A 27,414-nucleotide genomic window follows, 5' to 3' on the forward strand; every position below is an offset into this window, starting at 1 on the left:
ATAGGATCATTAATAGGGTAATGTAAACATCTATTACTCCTCCATTGGTAGTTCTAATCATGAACTATCATTATATCCCTGGTGCCATACAACTTAATATTTAATAATTCCCAATCGGTGAAAATACCCAACCATGTGTATAGTCACTCAACCAAAATCTATAGTGCACAAACACAAAAAGTGATGGAAAAATGAGAAAGTATCTCACGTGCGCAACACCAAGAGAGCTGCTGGTAGGTTCTCACCAGTTTGCTCACTATTTAATCATCGATATCTTTCTCATTGAAAATAATAATGAAGCACTACTGGACGTTCTCAAGGGCACCTGGTCCAAGCCCTCCACAGTACCTCCTGTGGACCGGAACGTGCCCGGCGCCACCGCCCTGCACCGGGCAACCCCAGCTTTCTGTCCCTCCACCCCACGCCTGAGAGTCTGGTTATCCAGGCCTTGACTTCCCAGACCTCCTTCCCGTCTGCTTCCCCGGATCGGGAATCCACAAGCAGTTTGGTAAGAAGCTGTTCTCCTCCCTTAGTTTGGGACTGCGGTCTGTTAACACCGCTTGTCTCTTGGAGCGTTACTCCCACTCCCTGTGGGATATGGTTGAAGACGTGCTGCCCCTGTGTTCGGAGGAGGCTCGGACACGGCTCGCCCAGGCTCTTGCCGAGGGGCGGGATGCAGCGCGGCACGCTATCAGATGTTGGCTAGACACTACGGACTCGCTGGGTAGGGCGATTTCAACCACAGTGGCGCTCCGCCGCCACGCCTGGCTGCGGTCCTCGAGTTTTCAGGGGGATGTCCAGAGCACCCTCATGGACATGCCCTTCGATGGCAGTCTCCTTTTTGGCGACAAGGCGGATAGTGTGCTTTAAGGACTCCCGGGCTACGGCCAAGTCCTTGGGCCTCTCGGCCCGCGCCCGCAAACTTCCGCTTTTCACCCCTTTCGGGGCCAAGGAAGGGGCGCCCCCTCAAGTCTGCCTAGCCACAGGCCGCAGACTCAACATCCACGCGGACGTGGATGCCGCCGAGGCGGTACAGGGGGACAACATGCCGGTCAGTCCACATCTACCCCGGCAGCATCCGCCTCAAAGCCATCCTAGTCCGTGCTTTCAGGCCCATTCAACGACAGTGGGAGGCAGAGTTCGCCATCACCTGCTCCACTGGCGTCTATCACATCGGACAGGTGGGTGCTACAAATCGTCCGAAGGGGCTACTCCCTCCCCTTCGAGACGACCCCTCCAGCCATGCCACCGCAGTACCACTGCATGTCGGGGGATCACTTGAAACTTCTACAGGAGGAAGTTCCGGCCCTCTTGGCCAAGGGAGCCATCGAGCACGTTCCTGGTCCAGAAGTAGGTCGTGGTTGTTATTCACACTACTTTCTGGTTCCCAAGAAGGGCAAAGGGGGCATACGCCCTATCTTGGACCTCAGGAGCGTTAACGCCTTCCTCCGGAAGGAGAAGTTCAAGATGATTACCTTAGCTCAGGTTCTGGCTGCCCTAGACCCTGGAGACTGGATGGTAGCGTTGGACTTGCAGGACGCTTATGTCCACATCCCCGTCCTGCCGGCCCACCGGCGTTGCCTGCGGCTCACGGTGGGCCAGGAGCATTTTCAGTTTCCCGTGCTCCCCTTCGGCCTCACCAGATTGTGGGTTCTAGTCTTCCCCTATCTCGACGACTGGCTGTTGAAGGCGGGCTCGCCCCAGCAAGTCGTCTCCCACCTCCAGACTACGGCCAACCTCCTGCATTTGCTGGGGTTCTCCATCAATGTAACTAAGTCTCATCTGAGTCCCTCCCAGAAGATCCTCTTTATCGGAGCGGTTCTGGACTTGGCACAGTTCCGGGCCTATCCTCCGGAACAGCGGGTCTGGGATATTCAGGCTCTGATTCCCATCTTTCGGCCTCTATCCCGGGTTTCGGTCAGGTTGGTGCTGCGGCTTCTGGGTCTGATGGCCTCCTGCATCCTGTTGGTGCATCACGCCAGATGGCGAATGCGGGCCCTTCAGTGGGACCTGAAGTTTCAGTGGGCCCAGCATCGGGGCAACCTGTCCAACCACGTCCTGAACTCGGAGGGCACTGCGAGACAGTTGCAGTGGTGGCTCATGGACCGCGATTGGGTCAGCGGCAGATCCCTCTCCCTACCCCAACCGGAGCACGTAGTGGTGACGGATGCGTCCTTCCTGGGATGGGGGGCCACATGGGAGAGGCGGAGATCAGAGGCCTCTGGTCTCCGGCGGAGTCCCGGCTCAATATCAACCTTCTGGAGCTGAGGGCGATCCGACTTGCACTGAAGGCATTCCTTCCCTCTGTCCGGGGAAGTGTGGTGCAGGTGTTCACAGACAACACCACCGCCGTATGGTACTGCAACAAACAGGGCGGGGTGGGGTCGTGGACCCTTTGTCAGGAGGCTGTGCGCCTCTGCACATGGCCGGAACATCAGGGCATCACCCTGGTGGTTCAACACCTGGCGGGTTCTCTGAACGCCAGAGCAGACTAACTCAGCCGCCGGTGCATGATGGATCACGAATGGCGTCTGCACTCGGACGTGGCGCAAGGCCTCTTTCGGCAGTGTGGAGAGCCTTGGTTAGATCTATTCACCACCAAAGAGAACGCGTAATGTCAGCAGTTCTGCGCGTTGGAGTTTCCAAGCCGGCACTCGCTTGGGGACGCCTTTCGTCACGAGTGGAGTTGCGGTCTGTTGTACGCCTTTCCGCCTATACCACTTCTGCCCCGAGTGGTGAGGAAGATCAGGCGCGACCGGGCCCAAGCCATCTTAGTGGCTCCGGATTGGGCACGAAGGTACTGGTATCCCGAGCTACTCAGTATGTCCATCGATCCCCCGATACGACTGCCTCTTCAGGAGGACCTTCTGTCGCAGCAGCAGGGGATGGTCCTCCACCCGAACCTGTCCAGTCTCCACCTCCATGCGTGGAGATTGAGCGGCGACAGTTGAGGCCATTTGACTTGCCTCCTGAAGTCTGTGATGTGATTCTAGCAGCCAGGTGTCCCTCCACAAAAACGGTATACGCCTGCAGGTGGAACAAATTTGTGGCATGGTGCACAGCAAAGGCAGTGGATCCCCTTTCCGCCCCTCTTGCTGAGGTTCTCCTCTTTCTTTGACCCAGCAGGGTTCTGCTCATGGCCCCCTAAAAGGTTCTCTGCTATTTCTGCCTTCTTACGGCTTCCTAGTCAGCCTTCTCTTTTCAAATCCCCTGTTGTTTCTCGCTTCTTGAAGGGCATTACTCACATGTTTCCTCCTGTCCCTTTCGTAATGCCTCAATGGGATTTGAATTTGGTCTTGACGTTTCTGATGTGCGCTGCATTTGAGCCACTTCATAATTGTCCCCTTCGTCTCTTGACGCTTAAGACTGCTTTCCTGGTTGCCATCACCTCTGCTAGAAGGGTGAGTGAGCTCCAGGCTCTCTTCTCAACCTCCTTTTCTTTCTGTCCATCCGGACAAAGTTGTTCTCAGGACTCGCCCTTCCTTTCTCCTTAAGGTGGTAACTGCCTTTCACATCGGGCAGTCTGTTACGTTGCCCACCTTCTTTCCACCTCCGCATCCTTCGAAAGAGGAAGAGAGGCTCCACCGTCTGGACCCAAAACTGGCGCGGTCCTTTTATTTGGACCGCACCAAGCAGTTCCGGGTGAACGACCAACTCTTTGTTGGCTACGTAGGCGCTAAGAAGGGACAGGTGGTACACAAGCGGACTATCTCTCGGTGGGTCGTTTTGTGTATCAAAGCTTGTTACTCCTTGGCTAAAAAGGAACCTCCTGTAGGGCTGAGGGCCCATTCAACTCGGGCCACAGTGGCGACTACTGCCCTGGTCCGGGGAGTTCCCTTGCAGGACATCTGTCAGGCGGCGACGTGGGCCTCACTGCACACGTTTGCTAAACATTATTGCCTAGACAGCCAAGTCCAGAGAGACGGCTTCTTTGGCCGTTCTGTTCTCCAGGACTTTCTGGTGTGTTCTTGGTTCACAAACCCACCACCGGGGTTGGTATTGCTGGGGTATCTATTCTAAGGTGAGGAATCGAACTAACGTGTTTCTTTCAGATGAACACGTTACTTACCTTCGGTAACGATATATCTGTAAGAAACATTAGTTAGTTAGATTCCTCACCGACCCACCCATCCTCCCCGTTCTGCGAACCGATATCTAGGGTTGAGGTCATCCCTTTCAGGGCCCTAGCATTTTTGGGCACCAGTGTCAGTCTCTTGCATGGCTCTGCATTCCTGGCGCGGAAAGCTATGTACAAGAACTGACGTCAGTGCGCGAGGGTGGAGTCTAAGTACTCCGACGTCATCACGACGACGCCGACGACTGACGCGGAGCCGCAGACGACGCCTAGCAACGCGCAAGGGTATTGCTGACGAAAAATCTTTCCGGATCCAGCCCGACGCCTGGGGATATTCTAAGGTGAGGAATCTAACTAATGTTTCTTACAGATATATCGTTACCGAAGGTAAGTAACTTGTTCTTCAGCTTGAGGTCCCTTCACAATCCCTGGTCCGTCGACCTGTGGGTCCCTGTGAAGGTAACTTTGACTTTCTGTGGGCTTTCCTGGATGCGCCAGACGTGCTCTGACTCTCCATAGGTTGGAGATTCTCCAAGACCTTGCTGGTCCTCACCGAAGCATCTTTCCTCTGCTCGCGTGGGTTTGCTGTTGCCAAGGCTTGTTGGTGTTCAGTCCGGACACTGACCCCCCAGCACTCGACATCCTTCGTGGGACAGCTCACCTTCGGAATTTGGTCGACTTCTCCTGGTCCCCATGGCTGCAGAGTCGTGCTTCACCTCTTCTCATCTGAAGCACCCGACATCGATGGGCCTTCGTCTATCGTGCCCCTGGTCACTGTGAAGTGACCCAGACTCTGTCCCTTCTGCTTTCAGGTTCTTCTCTGCACCGATCCAGGCTTGGATTACTCCGGACACTTCTCATCTTCCCGGCAGCAGCACTTCGCATCACGCCATTGAAATCAACGAGCGTTTCCGACACCACTTGACCCCTATGCACCCGGCTCCTCTGGGATAGGTAACACGGGTAACTCTGTACTCTCAAGGGTGCTGGCCTTAGAACCTTCTATGTTCCAAAGGGTTTGCTGGAAGTCCTCTCCTAAGTGTCCTTAATCTTTAAAATTCCAACCACGACTTTCCCATAGAGTTGTACGGAGCTCACGCCTGTGTTCTCACACTGCACCCGTCCTCCGTCGGTCCCCTGTGTCACTACTGTGGGTGGTTCCTTGGGGTCCCAGCGATTCTACGTGCTCTAGGCACTCTGTCTAGTCAAGTCGTGGTTGTTATACCACTTTCTTAGTATATGGTTTGGTCTGCCCCTGGATCCCTCTGTGTATTGTGCTATTTACTGTCATTCTAGTGCTTTAATATTGTGTGCCTTGTTTTCTAATCTCATAAAGAGGTTAGTAGAGAGTGTTTAGTAATAGATACATATATTTTATATATACCATGTGTGGTTCTCCTTTCATTTGGTCATTCAGGAGGTTATAATCTGGTAAACCAAGCTGCTTTACATTCCTTCAAGGCTTAGCCTGAAGGCTGCTCTCCATAGCTACCACTAGGATAGCTTTCAATAAAGGTGGTCTTTAACCTAATCATCAATAAGGGTCGTTTGGATTGGTGCAAGGTGCCCACTTTAACTAGTGGACAGCATATACCAGGCCAACTTCTCACAGAAACAATCACTCTTTTCAGGCTGCATTGTCTCTGATGGTAAGGTCATGAAAGTTTGGGCAAGTTGGCTTTGTGCATCTCTCTAGTTCCCAGTACCAGGCTATATAGTCGAATGCTGCTGCAATAGTTGTTAGCAGTGCAATAGTCACCGTCAGCTGGGTGCTGCAATAACTGTGTGTTGGCATTCTCGAAATTACAGGTGACTGTTACTACTAAGTAGACCTCAGAGAGCGCACACATAATGTGTTGGACTGGAAGCAGCTGGATTAACATCTGAGGAACGATTTTTCTGTTTCGAATAGACAATACAAAGATTAATGCACGCAGGAGGTGCTCTCACAAGTCATCCAAGAAAGCACAGGGTATCTGAGCATTAATAAAGTACATACAGCACCTGTCCATGCCAAGAGTGAGGGGTGACGGGCAAGACAAACGGAGCAGGGATCATCTAGAGGTTTAGATAAGTAAAATAGATTGCAGCCTGTTGCAAGAGTACCTCCAGTAATCGGATGCAGTTCCTGAGACCTTGTTTGTGGCAAATGAACTTACAAAATGCCGAAATCTTAACTTCAGATACTCACAGCTCATGCTGGGCTGTGTGCATAGGCACGTATATCTCTGTATGCTTTTCCCAAGCTGATCTTCTTTATGCAGTTTTAAGATCGCTAAATACCAAAAGCAATTCTCGTAGCGCCCACTTGGCCAAGCAAACTGTGGCTCTCCCATCCTATTGAACTGTCGGTAAACGAGCATATAAAACTAGCACTACAACCTACTCCATGAATACAAAGGGAAGGTATTATTGCATTCCAGTACAGTTAGGCGGTCTAATACCTAAAGTCCTAAAGTTTACCTTAACCTGTGTCAGTATGGATGACTAATAAATAGAGCTCACCATCCTATGACATATTCTTAATACACAGCAAGTTAGAATCTTTTTCACATTGTTGCATCATGTGCCATTGAATGCTTAAAAAGCAATGGTGCAAACATTATGTAATGATTATTACATTTGAAATAATCTGGTTTAAAAGAGACTTCATCTATACGGTTCTGCCAGCAGTTGCAGCTTCGGCATTAGAGCGCCCCACATAGGGGTTGTAAGCACAATGTAAATATTGCAATATAATCCATTCTACACAATAGGGCACACAAATTCAGGCTAACAGTTACTGAAGCATGTGTATAGTCTGATGAAAGAGAATAATCCCTTGTGTTCTGTCCCATTCTCTGTAAGGGGTTTAAATGATATTCTTAAGGCTGGTAAAAGTAGCCATCAAAACCGTGAGATCAGAGCTGTTGTAGAAAGTAGCCATTTTGGTTGGCATCACTTTGTGTAGGGCCAGTGGCTCTAGTGATGTATGAGCCATAGTTGTCGATGCACAGAGGCAGGAAGTCTTCCTTTCACGCTTCCTGCTGCCTTGGACTTGTCCTTTTGAGCTGGGTGGGCACATGCTGACACTGCCTGCTCAATCTCCAACTGTCTGTGATGTGACGACATTGGACCTGGCAATCATGGAAGGATTTTGTATTGTTCGTGCATTGCTGATGTGATGGGTGCATTAGTTGAAGCACTCGGTGATGGATTAAATTCATAGATTTTTCTAAGTTAGTGTTGGCATTGGGCAGAAGAAGTACTGTTTTAAATGCAGATAGGAAGTGATGGATTAAGGTCTGGTGTGCCACCAGCCGCTTTTGCATGGAGCAGCTGAGGCCAGATTGAGGGTTGTGCTTTTAAACAGGATGTCCAGAAAGCTTGAACAGCAGGAAAGTTGGTTATTTGAGGTGACCAGTCTGCAATCTGCCTTGGATTTTTTAAAGTTTTGGCTTATGAGATTCCTCCCAACAAGTCAGTTGGAAACTTTTAGGACTTTTAGGTAACAGAGAACTGATGCTTAATGCTATTGTTCCAGGGCTGTCTGCAAGTAGAGATTGAATGACATAAGTGAGTGAGGAATCTTCAGGGGAGTCACACGTATGTTAATTTGGATGTCTCTGCGTTGGCGATGTGATTTTGAATAAAGTGGGCCAATGTGAAGCTGCTGTTGGTGTTTCATGGATTAATGGTGTTGGAGGCTGTCGAGATAGCAAGACAGACATGGGGAGGAAAGGCACCCTTCCCCGGTAATGAGAGGGCATCAAGTCGCACTTTCAGCTGTTTTCACTGGTGTTTTCAGTGCTTTACTGGGATTGGAAGCTATCCCTAAACAGATTTAGCAGTAGTTGGAAACCACACTTATAGTGGCGCAGCAGCTAAAGACTGATCTTTCAGTGACTTTTAGCTTCAGTATGTTGAGGAGGAACAAGATAAAATGCTCCCATGCACCACACTGTGTAGTCTTAAAAAAATGATTAAAGCGGTCACTCATTGGTAGATGAGGATGAGTAAAAGGCTTGGTGTATGTGGAGGCAGAAGGGTAACCTGAGCTGACTCGTAAGCAGTGTGACCACAATGGCATCCACTCAAGGCTATTTACATTTCATTGATTTTTCAAAATATTAACGGCACATTTATCATCTATATGAGGTGATGGGTAGATTCTCTGCAAGCATAATGCAGAGCTTTGGCGTTACAGGAACAGCTGTACCGTGCAGTACATGTTCTGAGACTTCTGTTGAGGCCTTCTAGCATGGCCCCCCTCTCCACCATCGTGAGATAGCATGGGCTCAGCATTGTATCCTACGCCGACGACACCCAGCTCATCCTCTCACTCATGAAGAACCCCGAAGACACCAGACTCTGCTTCCAGGAAGGAATAAAGAATGTGGCAACCTGGATGAAAGACAACTGCTTGAAGCTCAACTCCGGGAAGACCGAGGTCCTCCTACTCATACCCTGCACCTCTGCCTGGGACAACACCTGGTGGCCCTCTGCCCTCGGGAATCCACCCACTCCTACAGACCACGCACGAAATCTCGGCATCATCCTAGACTCCTCCCTCTCCATGAACCGCTAGATCAACGCCGTCGCCTCCACCAGCTTCAACTGCATGCGCATCCTCCGCAAGATCTTCAAATGGATCCACCCCGACTGCAGAAAGACCGTCACCCACGCACTCATAACCAGCAGACTTGACTACAGCAACGCCCTATACGCCGGAATCAACAGAGCCCTACTACACAAACTCCAGACCATCCAGAACACCGCTTCCAGACTAATCCTTGGAACGCCTCATCACGAACACATGACCCAACACCTACAAGACCTCCACTGGCTCCCCTTTGAGAAGAGGGTCACCTTCAGACTCCTCACCCACGCCTACAAATCCCTCAACTATATCAGACCGAAATACCTCAACAAGAGTGTCCTTCCACGTACCCAAGAGGAACCTCCGCTCCGCCAACCTCGTCCTGGTAGAGGTCCCCCGCATCCGCAGAAACAGAAAAGGCGGGAGACCCTTCTCCGACATTGCAGCCAGGACCTGGAACAAGCTCCCCGTGAACATCAAAAGACACACAACTGATGGACGGAATGCAGAACAAATCAAAACATTCACCCCCCATTTATGAGATCTGGGTTAAATCCATCATTCTTTTGCTCGCCATGCCACCCCAGTTTAGACCTGGCCATATGCAAATCAGTCTTGACCCTGTGCCTCATGGGAACCGGTCCTAGGATGCTTGGTTCCAGTCCAGGGAGGACCTGGCTTGGCAGTTAGGGCTGGACTGTTCCCATGAGGCACAGGGTCAAGACTGATTTGCATATGGCTGGGTTTAAACTGGAACTTCATGGTGAGCAAAAAAACGATGGATTTAGGCCTAGATCTCTGTACTGGGGTGAATGTATGACATTGTTCTGCATTCTGTCCATCAACTGTTCTTGCATTTGTCACCCCGAGTGGGACGGGTATTCTCAGATGTGAGTCCCGTGCTCTCCATGCCACTGGAATCAAGCTATCCTGGCTGAAGAGGGGTGAAACCCGGAAATCGGTCCTAGGATGCTTGGTTCCAGTCCAGGGAGGACCTAGCTTGGCAGTTCGGGCTGGACTGTTCCCATGAGGCACAGGGTCAAGACTGATTTGCATATGGCTGGGTTCGAACTGGAATGGCATGGTGAGCAAAAAATTGATGGATTTAGGCCCAGATCTCTGTACTGGGGAGAATGTATGACATTGTTCTGCATTCTGTCCAACTGTTGTTTTTGCATTTGTCACCCCGTGAACATCAGGCGCTCCCCAACCCTGCACACGTTCAGGAAGAACCTCAAAACCTGGCTCTTCGACTGATCCAGGGCTGCCCCCGCCCCCCTAGTGTCTTGAGACCCTCGCGGGTGAGTAGCGCACTTTATAAACCCTGATTAATTGATTGAAGCATACGGCAAAGCAGTGGAGCAAGGCTGAGAGCTGTACTGTACAATACATGCTCCTAGGTGGCATTGGATAAGACTGCTCTCAAGAATAGAATTAAGCACAAACATGGTGATCGTGGTATGGGCAGTGCACACTCTGAACCCGCTTCTGGTATAACCTGATTAAGTGTAAACCTAGGATTTTAATTGTCCGACCGAACTGTAAGTACCCTGAGGTGCCCTATTATGGTGATTTAAACATTGCCTATATCAAGGAGAAGTGTCTGAATGTGTTTGATCAGAGCCATCGTCTTCCTCTCATCGTCTGACATTGGTCTCCTCTTTCTCTCTCTCTCTCTCTCTCTCTCTCTCTCTCTCTCTCTCTCTCTCTCTCTCTCTCTCTCTCTCTCTCTCTCTCTCTCTCTCTCTCTCTCTCTCTCTCTCTCTCTCTCTCTCTCTCTCTCTCTCTCTCTCTCTCTCTCTCTCTCTCTCTCTCGCTCGCTCGCTCGCTCGCTCGCTCGCTCGCTCGCCTAAGGAAGGAAGCTCAGAGAAAGCCTATTTCAGTTTGCACATGCTGAATTGGTCTGTACTTGTGGTCATCCTTGCCTCTAACGGTGGTTTCCTCATGTGTTTTCTTTCCCCGATAGCACGAGGTTGGCGATGTTGAGTAACAACCTGACGGCTTGGAAGAAGCTACCACCCTTGATTTCGCTAACCAACCAACCGCACCAGGTGCTCGCAAGCGACCTAGTCCAGTTTGCAGACATACAGCAGGTAAGTTCACAGGACGTGTCCTACTTGAACATTACACATGTATTCAGCCTGCTTCTCCTAAGCAGCCTTTCAAAGAAAAAGTTTATCGTAGACTGGTCAAAAATGAAAGGGGACATGAAACGGGAATTTCCTCAGCCTTTCCACAAAAGGAGCACACTTTGTTTTATTTCACAATAAGTGCATTTAGCTGTAAAATGGGAATTTCTGCTGAGCAAAAATTAAATCAAGCCAAAGTAGTACCCACCCATTCTCACAGGCCACACTCTGAGCTCAGTTGTTTGCTCTTCATGTTTTGGCACCGGTGTGTAAAAGCTTCTTTGGCCGTTCATTAATGACTGCATGATGGAGTGCTTGAGGTGTACCTAAGATCTATCCAGTTTTGGACCATGTAACTTGGTGTCTTTAAAGCGACTGCTCTCCTGCACTGCAATGAAAAACGTGGTGTGAATGGGTGAAGAGTGACATTTGGGAGATCTCTTTACATGACAAAATGTCAACAGTACTTGACAACAGGTGTACTGAGTAACGGGTGGGTTGTGACCGCGCTTCAGCCCCGATTCACATAGCTCTTCAAAGTCTGCACTCTAGTTCCTGAGATTTTCTTCCTAATTTGATGTAAATTTTTGACATTTTGGGGGGGGGAGGGGGGGGAATTCACTAGTAATACAAAGAGTAATACTTCTACGCCTCAAATTATTATTCATGATTAATTCATGCAGAGATGTACATTAAATTATTGAACGTTTTTCAACATGAAAACGGTTTCCCTCTGGAGAAACACCCCATAGAATATGGGTGCTTTTCCTTCCATTGTAACTCCAGAAAAGTTCTTTAATATTGCCTTTAACAACAGTACTCGTTTGTGTGTTTCTAGGCTCGTATGGTACCTGCAAAATGTACCACCATACACGTTTCTGGCTGTTAACCAAATTTTTCACGTTGGCAGTCTTCCACAGTGCCTCCTTCTCTACCCTAACCCTTCACTTTCAATGGTGGAAAAACATCCTCCCTTGTAAAGACACACTTGAGTTTTGAAAGGATGTTTAAATCTGAGTGGGTGTTTCTTTTTAATATATAATTTCGTTTTATTTGTCATTAACTTATACAGTTGAATGCAGCATTTTAGACTTATCCACATAGATTTCACTTTTAATCTGCCGTACAGTGCAACTCAATTCTTCTGTTATTACTTCATTTCCAGAATATCCCCAACCAAATTCCTTCTGTTATCCCTCCAAGCTACCGCTCTGTGACCTTCAGTTGGGCTGGTACATATTCCTCCCGTGTGTGTATTCCACTTACTCAATATCTGGTCCCAGTTCCCAGGGCAGCCTCTATTGCTATATATTGCTCTTTCCCTAATCATGCAAGAATCCATGAATCCATGTATTTTTCCTAGTCTTGGAGTGTCAGCATTGCTTGGGCTCCCCAGAGTAGTGCTGTGTTACGCTTTGGTATTATCATCCCCAGTGTTGTCTATATTTGGTCTTTCCGGCCTAAGTCAGTTCCTTCCCAGATATACAGGAGACCTACCTTCGGTTCTGTTTCCAGGTCCCTACCGCATACTCTAGCTATTTTGTTGACCACTTTTTCCACAGACTTCCTGGATCATTGGACATCCCCACAGCAAGTGAAAAAATGTACCCTCTTGTCCGCAGGCTCGTTGGCAGTATATAGTGGTTCCTCTATCCATTTTGACCAATGTGGCTTTGGGGAGGTAAACTCTGTACAGTATCTTGAGTTGGATAAGCCTTAATCTAGCGGAGATCGCAACTTCTCTAGGGGATACGAGGGCTTCCTGCCAGTCCTCGGCACCCAGATCACTGTTCCAATATCCGCAGAGTCTCTGAAGGGGTTCAGGGGAATTATGCAATAGTTTTTGGTATGTCGGGGTGATAGCTTTACGATCCATAAAGTCAGTGAGAAGCCTGTCCTTTATTGGTGAGGCTTCTGGGAGGCTGCGCCCTGGGGGGGTGGCTGCCATTAGGGCGTGTCTGACTTGTAAGTATCTGAAGGTTTCTGTGGGAGCCATCTCAAACCTTGTATGCAGATCCACAAATGGGATCACCTCCCCCCTTGTCCACATATCTCCCCCCCCCCCCCCACCAACCCTTGTCCACATATCTCCCCCCTTCGAGGTGCTAATTAGATCCAACTTGTCAAAACCTTTTGCATGTGTGAAGCCCAACCAATTTCTCACTATCCCATAACGGGTTCTTTGAGTCAGAATGTCAAACCACCCGAGCCTTTTATTTACCTTATGCCATAGGGTGACCGTGAGTGAGGTAGGTCCTGTAAGGGCGTTCCCTCCTGGTTTTGTGTATTGGGTTCTTGAGTATTCTCCTTTGCCCATCAGGTATGTATCCATCCTGTTAGTCGGTTCATCGTGCGGTCGATGAACCCACTGATTAATCACTGCCAACTGGGCCGCCCAGTAATTTTTCCAAATGTGGCAATGCTATGCCCCAATCTTACCATCCTTGTACCTGCTGCATGGCTATTCCAGGGGGCTTTCTGTCCCATAGTAAGTCTCGTATCTCACTCTCGACCACCCGAAAGAATGTTTGAGGGTTTGTAAAAGAGGTGTTTTGTAGAGCATATAGAAAGCGAGTCAGTGGGGCCTGTATATTTTGAGTGTAGAATAGATCAGTGTCTGCTGTCACAAACATCCAGAGTTAACGAAATCCCTCTACTGCCACCATTGCTTCAGTCTACTGGTAAAACTGGGCCCTTAAGTACATTGATCATGGATTTGAACCAGTTGATGGTGTAACCAGATTGTTCGGCCGGGGTTGTAACAATTGTCATGATCCTGGCAATGGAATAACGTGGTGAGGCGATGTATAGCAGGATATCCGCATATAAAGATTTGCGGTCTTCCCTATCGTCTGGCCAACGAAGGCCTTGTATCAATTCGTCTCCCCTGATCCACACCGCCAGTGGCTCGAACAGGAGGGGTGACAGGAGGCAGACTTGACGATTTCCACTCCGCAACCCAAAGGCCACGGAGGTCTGCCGTTCACTACCACTCGTAACGTGGGTCCGAGTATAGGAGTCGGATCCATGCCTAGTATTTGGGGCGGAATCCCATTTTCTCAGGCACACCAAATAAATATGGCCACTCTACCGTATCAAATGCCATTCGTGCATCCAGAGACATCACCACTGCATCTTCTCAAATGGTTTCTTTTCTTCTCATTACCCCCTAAAGCCCTTGCAGATTTAGTGCTGTTCCTACCCGCCATGAATCCCGCTTTGGTCTGGGTGTATCAAGTGGGTGATATGCTGGACTTGTCTGAAGGCAAAGAGTTTAGCTAGTATTTTAATTTTGGCATTTAAGAGTGAAATAGGTCAGTATGAGGAACATTGATCCACCGGCTTTCCGGATTTATGTATAACTATTATCGTTGCAAGTCGTTGATCTGCTGGCAGCTCTCCTGATTCTGCGCTCTCCAAATAAATTTGGAGTAGATGTGGTGCCCCTCGAGGGGCTACCACCTTGTATAGTTCAATTAGGAGACCATTCGGTCTCATTACCTTCTCGGATTGTATACTACGAATGGCTGAAGTTACTTCCTCCACCGTGATATCTCTTTCCAGGTCGGACACACCTTCGGGAGAAAGTGCAGGGAATGGAAGATTGGTCAGAATGGCCTTTGAGGATTCGGCCGTGGCAGCTGGGATCTGTGTATATGGTGGCATAATATTGTTCGAATGCCTCTGCAATATCTTGGGGATCTTTTGGGGTCCCTCCTGAGTCTGTGGTGAGGGTATGTATGTATCTATTTGCTCTTTCACGTCTCTCGAGGCAGGCTAATAGTTTCTCTGCTTTATCACCGTGTTCGTATAGTCTATCTGTTGTTGCAGATTGTTTGGCTCTGGCTGCCTCGACTGCTAGTTCTCAAAATTCTTGTCTCTTAAGCTGCAGTGTGAGTACTGTCTCCTCTGTGTGATACTGCATTTAGAGGATCAATTAGCCAGGTATGTCCCCCTCTAACTCCGCCGCCGCCCTCTTATTTCTTTTGTGTCCCACCATGAGAGAGAGTCCTTCCCCTTTTATGACTGTCTTATAGACCTCCCATATTACTCACTTTGATTCTAATGTAGCTTTATTTTCTTCAAAATAGAATTTTGTGGCCTGAACTAATCCTTTCCTAATCTTTGGCACCTTCAAGCCCCACAGGTGTAATACTATGCCCCGCCGAGCGCTTCTTGTTCTTGCTGAATAGCATGCCCAAAGAGGAGAGTGGTCTGTTATGCCCGGTTGCCAATTGATGTATTTCCTTGAAGTTAGGGACCTTATCTACGTGTGACAATAAAATAATTCACTTGCTACTCTGGAGCCCATAATAACCACTCGCGAATAGATTTTATGTCTGTGGGTTTTGGGTATGCCAAACATCTGCCAATTCCATTGCTCCTATAAAGTCTAACAATGTGGAGGGATGGCGAGGCTGCGTCTTTAGGGGAAGTCTATCTTGACAGTCATTCAATGTCATATTAAAGGTGCCCCCGATCAGGAGTTTGCCTTCGGGCAGTCTCAGAAGAAAGGCACTCGGGTCTGGGAAGGCCATATTGTGTAATGCCGGCGGCATGTATACTGATACAATATTAATTATTTTCTCCTCCCTCTTGCCCGTCAGCCCAACAATTCTGCCCTGCACGTCAACCCATGTCCATTCCAACATTAGAGGGAATTGCCTCCTTATCAAAACCCCAACTCCTCTCGATCCTGTTGTAAAACCAGAGTGTGCGGCCAAAGTGTATCCCCATCTGTCCAGAGCCTTGAAGGTGTTAACCACCAAGTGTGTTTCTTGTAAGAGTTCCACATCGGGGAGATGACGCTTAATATATTCGAGAACCAGCCCCCTTTTCAGTTTATCTCCAAGCCCATTCACATTCCACGAGAGCAGCTACAACTGGCGTGCATTACTCCCATCAGTCATCCTTTGGCTGTGTTTGTGATCTGCTCCCTACTGATCTTCATGTTGGTCTTGAGTGTTGATATTTACTAGAGTCTCTAGTCCTGCCACATAGCCTCTCGTGAATTAGCACTGTATGTATTTGTGATGTCGATATATCCTCCCCAGGGGTTGCACCTATAGTCTATTCGCCTAGACCCATACTTACTAACCAGAAATAAAATTATACTACAACTTGTATGCGATATAACAAAGCTACCATCCCCCCCTACCCGCCCCCACCCTGCTGCCTTGCTTCTCGGGCCTTGAACTACCAGCCTCACCAACTCTGCAGAGCGCCTGTCGTCCCTCCCCCCACCTTAACATTGGAGACTGTCACAGCAGCTATCCCCTCCTTACCCTCCCCCATACGAGATCAGTATATGCAAGATAACTTATTACTTGAAAAGTTCTATTGTTTCTCGTGTCTTGTGTAGCTTCTAGTTAGAGTGCTATGGAGTTCCACCCTGGCATGTCCTTGATTCAGAGTTGCTTCTTCTCTGAAGTATCACAAGGTCTTTAGAGGTATCTCTTCTGGTTATACTATTGATTTGACTCTTCCTCAAGGATAACCTGGGATGCTGTCAGGGGTCTTCTGGTGTTGCTGACGCATCCGCCTGGGGATTTCCCTTATGATTTGAGTTGGACCCGGTGTTTTTACCAGTTTCTGAAGACTTCTCTAGCAGTTTCTTTTTCCACTTTGGAGTTGGGATCTCTGACTCACCGCCACCCATCTAGCCACTTTCAAGCGTCCTCTGGATTAGTAAAGAACCAGACTTCCCCTCCGCTTAAGCATGGCGGAGAAGAGCATTGTGTATTTTAAGTCTTTATCTCTGAGACTTTTTTACTTCCAAGAAGCTGCATCTTGGTTTCTGGACTTTGATTGTGAAGTCCGGGAAAAATGTAATTTCATTATTATCGTAGCGCACCGAGGGTGCACTGCGGGCTGTCTGGAGTATTGCATCTTGATCACGGAAGTTGAAGATGCGAGCTAGTATCAGTCTTTGGGCCGCTCCCGATCTTGGTCACCACCCTGGGACTCTGGCGCGCTCTACTGAAAAATATTTGGAAAGGCCACACGGTTGGAGAGAGTTCAGGATTAAGTCCTTGACGAATAAGTCTATTGCTGGTCCTTCTGAGTGTTCCGGTACGCCTACGATTCTCACATCTATTACTTCTTGACCTCCCATCATAGTCTTCCATCTTGGCCTCCAACACTTTTCTATTCTCATACAATTCACTGACCTGCCGTTTGAGCGTAGTGGTAGCTTTCTGTAGGTATGCTGTCTTCTCTTCTACCTCTGTTACTCTCTAGCCTATTTTCCTGAGGTATGCTCTGACTAGTGAGACCTCTGTGGTTACCGGGTCAATTCTGGTTTTCAGTGAAGTTTGTATTCTGTTTAGAGCAACCATTATATCCTGTAGCTTAAGGTCTTTTGGGGTAGTGGGTCCAAGGCATACCACCGGGGCCACTGACCTTGTATTCTCCTCTGCCTCTGGTTGTTTTGTCCAGGCGTACTTGTCTAATTTGGATTGGTGGGAGTTGCGCACTCTGTTGCCGCCCGTCATATTTCAAGCCTTCACCTGGTCAGCAGTGTGAGTGTTGTTACTGCCCCCTTCGGGTTTGGTCGCCTCATGGTATGCGTAGTTACACACTACGCCGCCTGTCTGGTATCCCCCGATTGGGCAAGGCGTGTATCATGCCGGCTCTAATATTTTAGAGGTCTTGTATATATGGAGTATCTCTGTTCCCGGGGTGGTTACACCTGTTTCACCTGGGTTCTTTATTAGGTCTCGGCTGCGAAGTCTGCGCTTGCGCAGTCTCGCTCCGAAATTTAATGACTTGGAGAAGAGGGGCTTGAACCCGCCCCTCTTCTCCCCTGTTCTCCATTGGCTGGCCTCTTGAATGCTGGCCAGCCATTGGAGAAGAGGTCAGTCATTCAGATTAGGCCCCGTCCTCTTCGGATCGGGGCGTGTTTTTTGCGAGAAGTCTCAGGGAGGAGACAACAGCAAAACACGCCCCCGAATCCGAAAACGACGCTGCCTTTCTCCGAGGCATTTCTGCTCTGCCTCGGAGAAAGGCAGCGGGTAATCTCACGGTGCTTGTTTGTAATCTCCCCTGCTCTGACCTTCCTCGTGTACTTTCTGCTTCTTTACTTTATGCCATCATGACCTAGTCTTGTTTGGCGCTTGCTAGCTCGTCTGCCCCCCCCCCCCCCCCCCCCTGTTTCCAGGCGTTTATTTTCCTATTTAAAGTCCTGCGTACAGTTAAAGGGGCTGAAGGATCACGCACGCGCTTTCGCTGCAATACTTCTCTCTGGCGCTTGCTTGCGTACTGCTACCCCTTCTCGCGCAGCTTTGTGCACCTCCCTAAAGGAAAGCGACTAGGCCGCGGCCATTTTCGTAGTGCAGCATTTTCAATAACTAGGACAGATGCGTGAGCAAAGTTACTTCTTAGAAGAATGTAAATTAATGTATGTGGCCTTTCTCTTTTAAAGTAGTATAGCAATCGTCAGCTTGTACCTATTTCTTTTTGTTAATTCACACGTTTTCATTCATTTAAATTTGACTCTCCACAGGCTATAAAAAAGATCCTTAGGTTTTTTGAATGTATTTGCATATTGTAGGGTATTTTTTTCCGTTTGTTGTCCTAAGAAATCAAAGGACTCGGGGACTCTTTAAGATGGCCGCTATGTTGCATGGCACTTCCCTGCCCTACCGCCTCTTCGCCGTGGTCGGGAGCACGGCGATCGCACAGCTCACTGTCGCGCGCTTGGGTGTACTGGTTGCACGCGCCCCCTCATGCACCGGCCCATAGCCCCTTTGTAATTCTCCACCCCTCCCCCAGCAGCCCGTGAGTATGACTGCCCCCCTTCCCCAAGGTTCCGGAGGAGGGTGGACTCCCGAACCCACATCGGCTCAGCAACCCTGCCCGTCCCCCTCGGCGGACCCCCTCTTCTCCCTCCTGCGCCCCCACCCGGAGCCAATATTCCGGAGAAGAAGCGCCCCCCGTGGAGCGCGGCACCGGATATGGAGGCGGGAGGAGGGCCCGGTGAGTCCCGGGGGGAAGAGGGACCTCCGACCGGTGAGTGGCCCAGAGAACGTTGGGAGGGGGGCACCAGAGGCCAAGGGGAGCTGACTCAAGGAATTGTGGCCTCGGAGGTCGTGGGGGACCAACAGACATGACAATTGCGTGTTTAGTTCTGATTGAAGTGGGTGGCGGGGACTAGCGTGTGGATTTAAGTATATCTTGGAAGGGAATCTTGGGATCTACAGTAATGCTCCTGATGGGGTCGAGCCCCCGGTTGAATGGTACGTATTTAGTGATAGTCATGCAAGGCAGTTAACGGAGCGAGGTTTCTGGACTGGGATTGGGGATGGGAGACCTAAGGACAACACTGAAGGGGTACGGATTTTTGGGGAATGGCAGGGCAGATGTGGTGTCAGTTGTGCACAGAACCCGTTCACTTCGTTGTTGCGTCTTGGTGGTCTGTGACTCCTTTTGGCATCGGTCTTGGTGGTGTCTGTGCGTCCACTTGGTTGCTCGTAGTGGCATGTGCCTTCCTTCGGCGCCCTGGTGAAGTGCATGATTCACTGGAGTTGGGTCATGTAAGGATGCACTCCTGTCCTTGAGTTGTGGTGCCGTGCATTCCTCTCTCCCGGTGTGGATCACAATTTTGTGCGTGCATCCCCTTGGTTTGGGTGTAATGGGCTAGTCTCCTGCTAGCCTTTCCTTGGCTTGTCTCAGCTTGTGATGGAGCCTGATGGCATGCATTCCCTTATTAACCTTTATCATATCCCTACGCCAGTTTAAAATGTGGAGGGTTCCCCCTCCCCTTCAGCCCCTCCGATCAGCAGCTAATGCTACATTAAAGACAGCGGTGATAACCAGTTCGAAGTTCAAATCTCTTGTTCTTGTTGGAAACTCGGAAATATTACTCCCCATAAACTCGTGTACATCTGTTGCCCTCCCACCTTTGACATTCGTTTTTAGCCTTATTTACAAAGATAGGTCTCTGGCAGGCTTGCACGAACTCTGAATTGATTACCAAGTGATTCCTGCACTTCCTTTCAGTATCTGGTGCTGGAGATCAAATCCATTACCCATTCAACCTGAATTCGTTTGGTCACCCTCTGTGCAAATGCTTGGAATGCAATGCATGCAGTAGCTTTTACTTGTCTACATTTTTTTTTTTAATTTGATCTTTTCTTCAACGTTGTAATTTTAAGGAATTACTCCTTTATGAAAGAGTATTTGCAATGCAATTGATCTCTCCTTGAGCACATTATACTGGGCACTGCAACATCTACTGTTCTTTAACATGGTATTCTTCCCAAAGTTGAGGGTTGCATAAAGCAACATATTTAATGGGAGAAAGAAAGGTATTTTCGTTCGCCTGTTCAAAATGTTGAGTCACCGGTGATGGCAAGTATCAGATAGGGCAAGCTGAGAGTGTGCATGAGATTTAGTGTCTGTGAGGGTGAAGCTGTGTGAGAGAAGGAAGGGGTGTGTGAAAGCATGCGCAAGAGAAATGTTTGAGTATAAATTGGATGAGTGTGAGAAGTGTGCATGAGTGTTTTTGACAACTTTAGAAGCTGTTCATACATCTGTTTGGGAAAGTTTGGTGTCTTAGGTCTTCGAGGCGTTGCTCGTGTTCGCCTCTCTGCTAGCTGGACCTGTCCTTGACCAGGGCTGTGTGCTCCTCGGAGCTCTTCATTGGGAGTGTTTTCGGCATTGTTAAAGTTAGAGCTATTGGCATTGCTCATGACAATGCCGTTTCTTTAAATGTTTTAAAAACAAAAACATAAATAAAAATGTCATGAGCAATGCCAATAGCTCTAACTTTACCAATGCCGAGACCATTGCATTGTAAATGCTTGTTTCCGCTAGCAGCCCACTGGTCTGCGACTATTTCGGTTGGGTTATCACTTGTTCCCTGGTTTGGGTTATCACTTGTTACTGGTGGGGGAGGGGAGGCGAAGAGCCATCTCTAGTTCTTACTCTGTTTTATCCGGCTGCACTATGTCTCTGGTGATCTTGCTATTCGCTGTGCTGTGGAGGTACTGTTCGCCCCCCCCACTTCACTTCTACTGTGGCCTGCCCTGCGGAACTCCTTTCTTGCTTTAGCAGCGCGCACTCATAAATGCCGTGCGAGCGGGGTGTTTATGCTTTGTCCTGCCAGCATTCTCTCTATTCCGGTGAGGCCATATGCATTTCTTTTACTGTATCTTCCGCAGGGCACAAGTCCTAAAACAAGAAGTGGGGGGACGCTCCAAGTTAGGTGGTGTCACTGGAAGTGACCTCACAGCCGGAAGTGACGTCACGAGATGGAGTCCCCACTAATTAACAAAGGTTAGAAGGCGATGGGGGCAGGTTCAAAGGGAAAAGGAGAATGTTTACGTTGGAATTAGTCACCGTATTGACACTCAAAACGAGCGGGGAAATTAAAGATGCGCTTGTTCGGTGCGTATTTATTGCCCACAGTAAATTTGCCGGTCTCCGTCTGAAATGCATAAACACATACTGACCTTTTCTAATATACGGCCACGAGCGCCAGTCTGTCATACTGAACGGCTCCATCAACGTGAAACAACTTAAAGAGCTCTGTTCGCCCTCTCTCGACAATAGAAGGTTAGGTTTGGTGAGTGCTGAGCGCGCGCGCAGGCTCGGGTACCGGCTCCCTCTTTTGGGCAGGGTGGACGGCGTCCACCCGGTAAAAACCCGGTAAAATAAGTGGGGGGACGCCGTCCACCCGCGTGGTACCCCGACTCGAGCCCTGATCTTCCGTTTCGCTCCTCGACGGCAGGGCTCTATCCAACCCCTCTCCAGCTGTGACTCCCTGTCTTGGTCTCCTCCCTGTTCGGCCTGCGCCTCTCTGGCCTTCTGGGCACCTCAGCTGCGCCGCTACCGGCCCCAGTCTCTACGCCGCTCTCGTCCTGGCGCGCATCGTTCTCGCCTCTACGGTCGCTGCCGGTCAAGGTCCCGCCCTCCGAAGTCGGCATCCGGACCCACCCCCATACTTGCCTCTGGTGCGTGATCTGTCCATCGGCGATTATTGCTGTAATTCCCCATACCGCTTAAGGCCGACCTGGCCGTGGAGACTCCTCTACTTGAGCACCAGGCTGCCGGTTATCTTAGCCCCCCCCCCCCCCCCCTCGTTTCTCGCTGTCTGGACCTCTGCGGGGCTCGATATTTCTCACCGACTCTTCGGTAGGTTTTCGATTTCAGCTGTATCGGCATTTACGTGTTTTGCTCAGATGTTTAGTCTGATTTATGGGGATATGGCAGATTGCAGCAAAGATGGTCATGGATTGACTTTGTTTCTGATATTCAGAAGCAATGGAGTGATTTGAACCCTGGTAGCAGTGGCAGAACCACCACAGTTCTTGTAAAAAAACATTGCCCGAAACTGAGTGTTTCATTTCTAAGTCCGGGAGAGGTTTGTAAGTGGCTGTTGTGGCATTGTGGACAAGGTCTCCTAACAAGCTATTAGTGCTTCTAGTTCAAAGCTACTTTTTTGTGTCATAATTCATAGGCATACTTTTTATGTTGGAAAAACACTCCTAACAATTACTTCCTTGTTTTTTTCCCTCTTCTTCACACAGAACTCTTTAGTGTGAAAAGATAATTTCTAGGTTAAAATCCTCCTCACTTCATGGTGCAAGAGTGCAATAGGATTTACAAACATACCGCAGACACTAATACCAATGCCGTTGCGCCTGCACTTTCTCTCCATGCGGTCATCCCAGACATTGTGTCCAGCTGTGTCTTTGCTATGAGTAATGATGTCTGTTTATCCGAGGCCGCTTTAAATTATTTCACTGATTTAGCCTCTCTATTCCACTCCTCTAATTCAGTTTCATCGATTCCATGAAGGTTTTTGTCACTCGCGTGGCTCTTCCCTCACCAGCCTACTTCACAACCTTATTTTAGAACAATAGCTTCTTTATAGCTAAATATGTAATCCAATAGTTTGAACCCCCATTGCTGCTTCGGCCAGGAACCTTGAGTAGATTTGGGTATCAAGACTGAAATGTGGAGCATATACATATCTGTCGGAGAGTGTGTGCAACCACAAATCCAGGCTCCAGTCCAGACATACAGGCACGTATCATTCTTTTGTCCAAAATTGCCCAACTTTTATTTTAATGGGGGCCTCGCTGCTTATGCTGGTTTTCCTATTGGTCTTCCTCCTGTGTACCTTTTTGACTTGGTATGAAGGCGACTTCAACTTTTCAAGGCCCTGGTTTCAGTCTGTTTTCGCTTAGGAGCCGGCTCTGGTATATAGACTGCAGGCACCTCATGCACCCTTGCATATTTGTGCTCCTCACTGGAAGTAAGCCTTTTCACATGAAGTCACCTTGGCATTTTGGATTTTTATATTTAAGAAGCTGAAGGTGAGAAACTTTTTTTGCCCTCCGTTTTCTACCTCGACAAGGCCAGATGCTGTTGGGTCAGCCTGTAGTTTTGGTAAGGAGGCTCACTTTCCTGTCCATCCAAAGCCAACCGAAGGGCAAATGACTCTAGGAACTGTTGAGAACAGGTGTACATCCTTTGCTTGCTGTGCCTATTGACTGAAGCTGCACCTGACTGGCAAGGCCCAACTACACCGAAACTAGTTTGTGGTTTTATTTGTCCCCTTTTCAAAAGCGGCATAGCTGGACAGTGGAGGTTTAAGTCCAAGAGAAGGCAAATTTGCTTCTCTTGATTCCTGTGTGTCATGGCACATTAAATGAAATTGATGGAATGTAATGCTGCTCGGAGTAATTACCAGTGGCTAAAATAAATCCCAACCATCACTATTTTGTTGTTCTCAATTTCGTACCCCGCATACTTCCATGGAAGCTTTTTATTGACATTTGTTTACTGTTACTTGACCTGTTAAGGGTCAGTAAGGGCTTTCTCTGGACTGGACAAAAAAGACTAACTAGCAAAAAATGAATTTGGGATAAAAAAAATTCTTGTGCATTTTAGTTTTCTACAGGTACCCAGTCCCCATCAACTTTTGTAGGTCTCAGCTAGATATCTCGATGAGACATGTGTTTAATTTGTGGGCTTCAGCCCGCCCACAGGCTTCCCAATTTTCGCTCCATCATCTGTCTCATATTGTTTGTCAGTATTTGTCCTTGGCATGCATGGTCATTTCTCTTCTTGTGTTTAGCCCTCCAACAGAGCATGGACCAAGCAAATGTAAACATCCACTGCTCCTGCTTTTATGACCATTTTCGGTCCTCCTTTATTCTTTCTTTTTCAGCCCAGTCCTTGTGCTTAAACCAGCTCCATTTCCTCCCACCCGCCCTCAGGCCCTGTTCACAGATTACCCCTCCCCAGCTTTTCCCTTAGTCGTCGCTTTCAGTTTCCCCCACCTTATCCCTCCCATCTCTACTTGTGCTTGACTTGTCCACAGATCATCCCCTCTCCTAACCCCGTCACTACTTTAAACCCCCATTGTGGTCTGTTTTGTTCCAGTGAGTGGTGGTGTTCTGCCTTTTTATGTCCTGTAAGTGTATAGTTGATATGCTGATTGGAGCATGTGTGCATTGCTGCTAATACTTGGCACACGTATAGTCTTTGTTATTTTCCACATGTGTGGGTACTAGGTGTGCGTGCGTGTTTACACAGATATGTGGTTGTTTGGCAAAGGTGTTAATAGCTGGAAAATTAGTCCTTAAATGTGAATCAGGTATGTGTTATGACAGGGCATGTCAAAACTTCTAAAGTACCTGTGTCTTCTGCTGTAATTACATAGCCACATTTCTCCTGTGCAAAATGATTGAACTGTTCGTGTCTCACCTTGTTGCTTCTCATTTTATTGGGTGTGACTCTATTTCTTCAAATTTTTTCCATCGGGACACTGTCTTACTTTTTTCCGCATTCACTGGTGAAGTGTGTCCGTGCACCATTGCTTAACTTAAATTCTCTCCAAAGGAGCTAGGCTGAGTCTTGATGTCATCAAGGTCTGCCTGCTCCTCAGTGTCCATTGCAAAAGTAGTCCTTTTTAGGTCTCGCCTGAGCCAGCGCTTTAGCGCTGCTCTCGTGAGAGCTTTTGTAAACGGGGGTTTTGGAAGTGCAAACTAGTGCTTTCAGGCCACCAACTACAGTGCATGTGCGCCGGGCGCGCGCACCATTTGGCAGCCTACGTGTACATTTTGCGGCCGCTTTGATGTTCTCAGTGATCCGCGCGGCCACTGAGAACATCAAAGCAGCCTGCGTGCCTCTCTCCCCTACCCCCTCCCTTATCCCACTTCCTTATAGCGCGAGGAGCTGTCTATCCCTAGCGTGCGCGCTTCATCGTTCCTCCCCCACCACAGAGTGCGACGCGCGGCCGCGCGTCTTCCACAACTCCTGGGCTTGTTAAATTTAATTTTTGTGCGCGACAACTCCTGGCTGAGTCGTGCGGCAAATGCTTGTATACACTGCTCTTTGAATGGCCTTGGAAAGTGTGTGTATCATTTGCACTTCTGTATATACAGGAATTTTAAACAGGTGTGTCTATGATTGTGCAGATACCAGACGGCATTTCAAACGTGACCTCGCTGTACGGTTCAGAATGGGGCATTCTCATAAAATCTCAAACCTCAAACTACCTTCTTCAGTTAAATGGCTGCTCTTCACAACCCCTGCTGCAAACCCCACCCCACCCCCTCCCTTCCACTCGCGAGTTTTTCCCAAAGAATGTTAAAAGGACATTCTCTTATCTGGCTACATGATCTGCCAGGGGTCGCTGGTCGTCTATTCAGTAATCCTCATGAAGCCTGATGTGAACTGTATGCAGGGTTGCTGGTTTTTGGAAAGTTGTAACCTCCGAGCTGCTGCCAAGCCTTTACTATTCTGTTTTTAGTCCCGCAGCCATTGATGCTTTATTTCTGTATGGTGTAAATGACTTCTTTTTTAGCTCCACAAGAAGCATATTTCCTGAATTACTATACACAGATTTCTATAAAACAAAGATTGTACTTTCACCACTGACCTTCTGCATAGGGGCGGTCTGCAAAGAACACATCGCTTCTTGAGAACACATAGCAAGCTGCACATTTATGATGCATGCGTATCAGCTGTGAACTCGACAAAGCGATCTGTTAGGATCTGTTGCAAGGCAGCACGTTTCTAGCTCCACCTCCTAAGGCTCATTCAACACAAAAGGATTGAAGATAAACGCAGACTGAAGTCTGGGAGCCGAATTGGAAGTGTATGTCTTGGGTACAAAAACTGTACTTGATCCGGCCATGAACAGTACAACATCTTTTAAAAAAAAAAAAAAAACTTTTCCTCCATGTTGTCTGTTATTTCTGCTTAATTGAAGCCTGGCGTCTGCTGCCCGCTTAGTCCCTCTCAAACAGTGGCGGAAAGAAATGTGGCCTCAGTAAATACCTGCCTTACATTTTACTAACCAAGAAAGGTGTGCAAGCCTCACTTATATTAGTGCTGTTTGGAGATTGTTCTTCCCAGAGAAAATAAAAACAAGCATTTGCAATGCAATAGGTCTCGCATATACGCGAGTTTGAGCGATTGACATTGTAAATTACAATGACATTTATTTTTGTTTTAGTTTTTAAAACATAAATACAATGCATTGTCATTTACAATGCCAATAGCTTAAACTCTTGTAAATTCGAGACCTATTGCATTGCAAATGCTTGTTATTGTGGTTGCCAATGCGGTGTATCTCCTCGTGTTCACTACCGTAAGCTGGCGTAACACTGTGATTCTTTCTGGGTTTTTTTGTGCAGTTATTTATAGTGCCAAAACCTCCTGAAGGTATTGGAGCGCTTTACATTAGCACCAGATTCTTTTTGCGAGGACACCATAAACATAGGCTAACACTTAATCTTACTGTCCTGCCCGCATTTTCTGTTGGGTGCCCTTCAACTTCGCACCCCTCGCTGCTTGTCCACGCTGAACTCCAGTTGCACAGATCACCTCTCTCTCCCCCCCAGCTTCCCTCCTCCTCCAACTCTGCTTTTCACCTTTTTTTTTGTTTGCATTTTTATGTAGCGCCAAACATCACGTGCTGGTATTGGAGCACTTTACATTAGCACCAGTTACTTTACACCAGGACACATTCATTTTTGTAGGCACAGGGAGATTAAGTGATTTGCCCAGAATCAAGGATGTTAAGCAGACGCCAAAATACAAACGCAGTTTCCCATCTCCATTGTCAGAAGCTCTGGCCCTTACACCACATCCTTTCCCAAACGGAATTGATGTAGTCTCCCTAGCCTCAGTTCTACATTTTGCAATTACAGGCAAATTACTTAATTTCACCGTGGCTGCCCGCATTTGCAGTTGGTTCTCGGTCCACCTCCTGCCAGTCACTGCATGCCAGGAGTGAACTCTGTTGCACAGATCCCCTCCTCTACTGACTCTGTTTTTCACACCTTTCTTGTGCAGTCTTGCGTAGGGTCAAAACCACCGTAAAGTATTGGGGCCCGTTCCATAATTGCCAGTTACTTTTTTTGCACAATTTTATGTGGCACGAACACCACCCGAAGGTATTAGAGAGCTTCACACTAGCACCAGTCATTTTTTTCTGTGCAGTTTTATGTAGCACGGACAGGAGGTATGGGAGCACTTTACGTTAGCACCAGTTACTTTTCACATGGATACATACATTTTTTTGTAGGCACAGCAAGATTAAGTGATTTGCCCAAATTCAAGGAAGTTAAGCCGACACCGAAACTTGAACCTGGTTTACCAGCTTCTTT

General features: G+C 48.3%; 1 protein-coding gene across 1 annotated transcript in view; it reads left to right on the forward strand.

Annotated features, from left to right (window-relative positions):
• The window catches only part of LAMTOR1 (late endosomal/lysosomal adaptor, MAPK and MTOR activator 1), a 156,901-nt gene that overhangs the window by 119,591 nt on the left and 9,896 nt on the right, over positions 1-27,414 (forward strand). The window contains exon 4 of the mRNA XM_085623415.1: positions 10,621-10,747. Within this exon, the coding sequence (XP_085479541.1) occupies positions 10,621-10,747 (127 nt within the window). The remainder of the gene's footprint in view (positions 1-10,620; positions 10,748-27,414) is intronic.

Source organism: Triturus cristatus, chromosome 8 (assembly GCF_964204655.1).
Source record: "Triturus cristatus chromosome 8, aTriCri1.1, whole genome shotgun sequence".
NCBI lineage: Eukaryota > Metazoa > Chordata > Amphibia > Caudata > Salamandridae > Triturus > Triturus cristatus.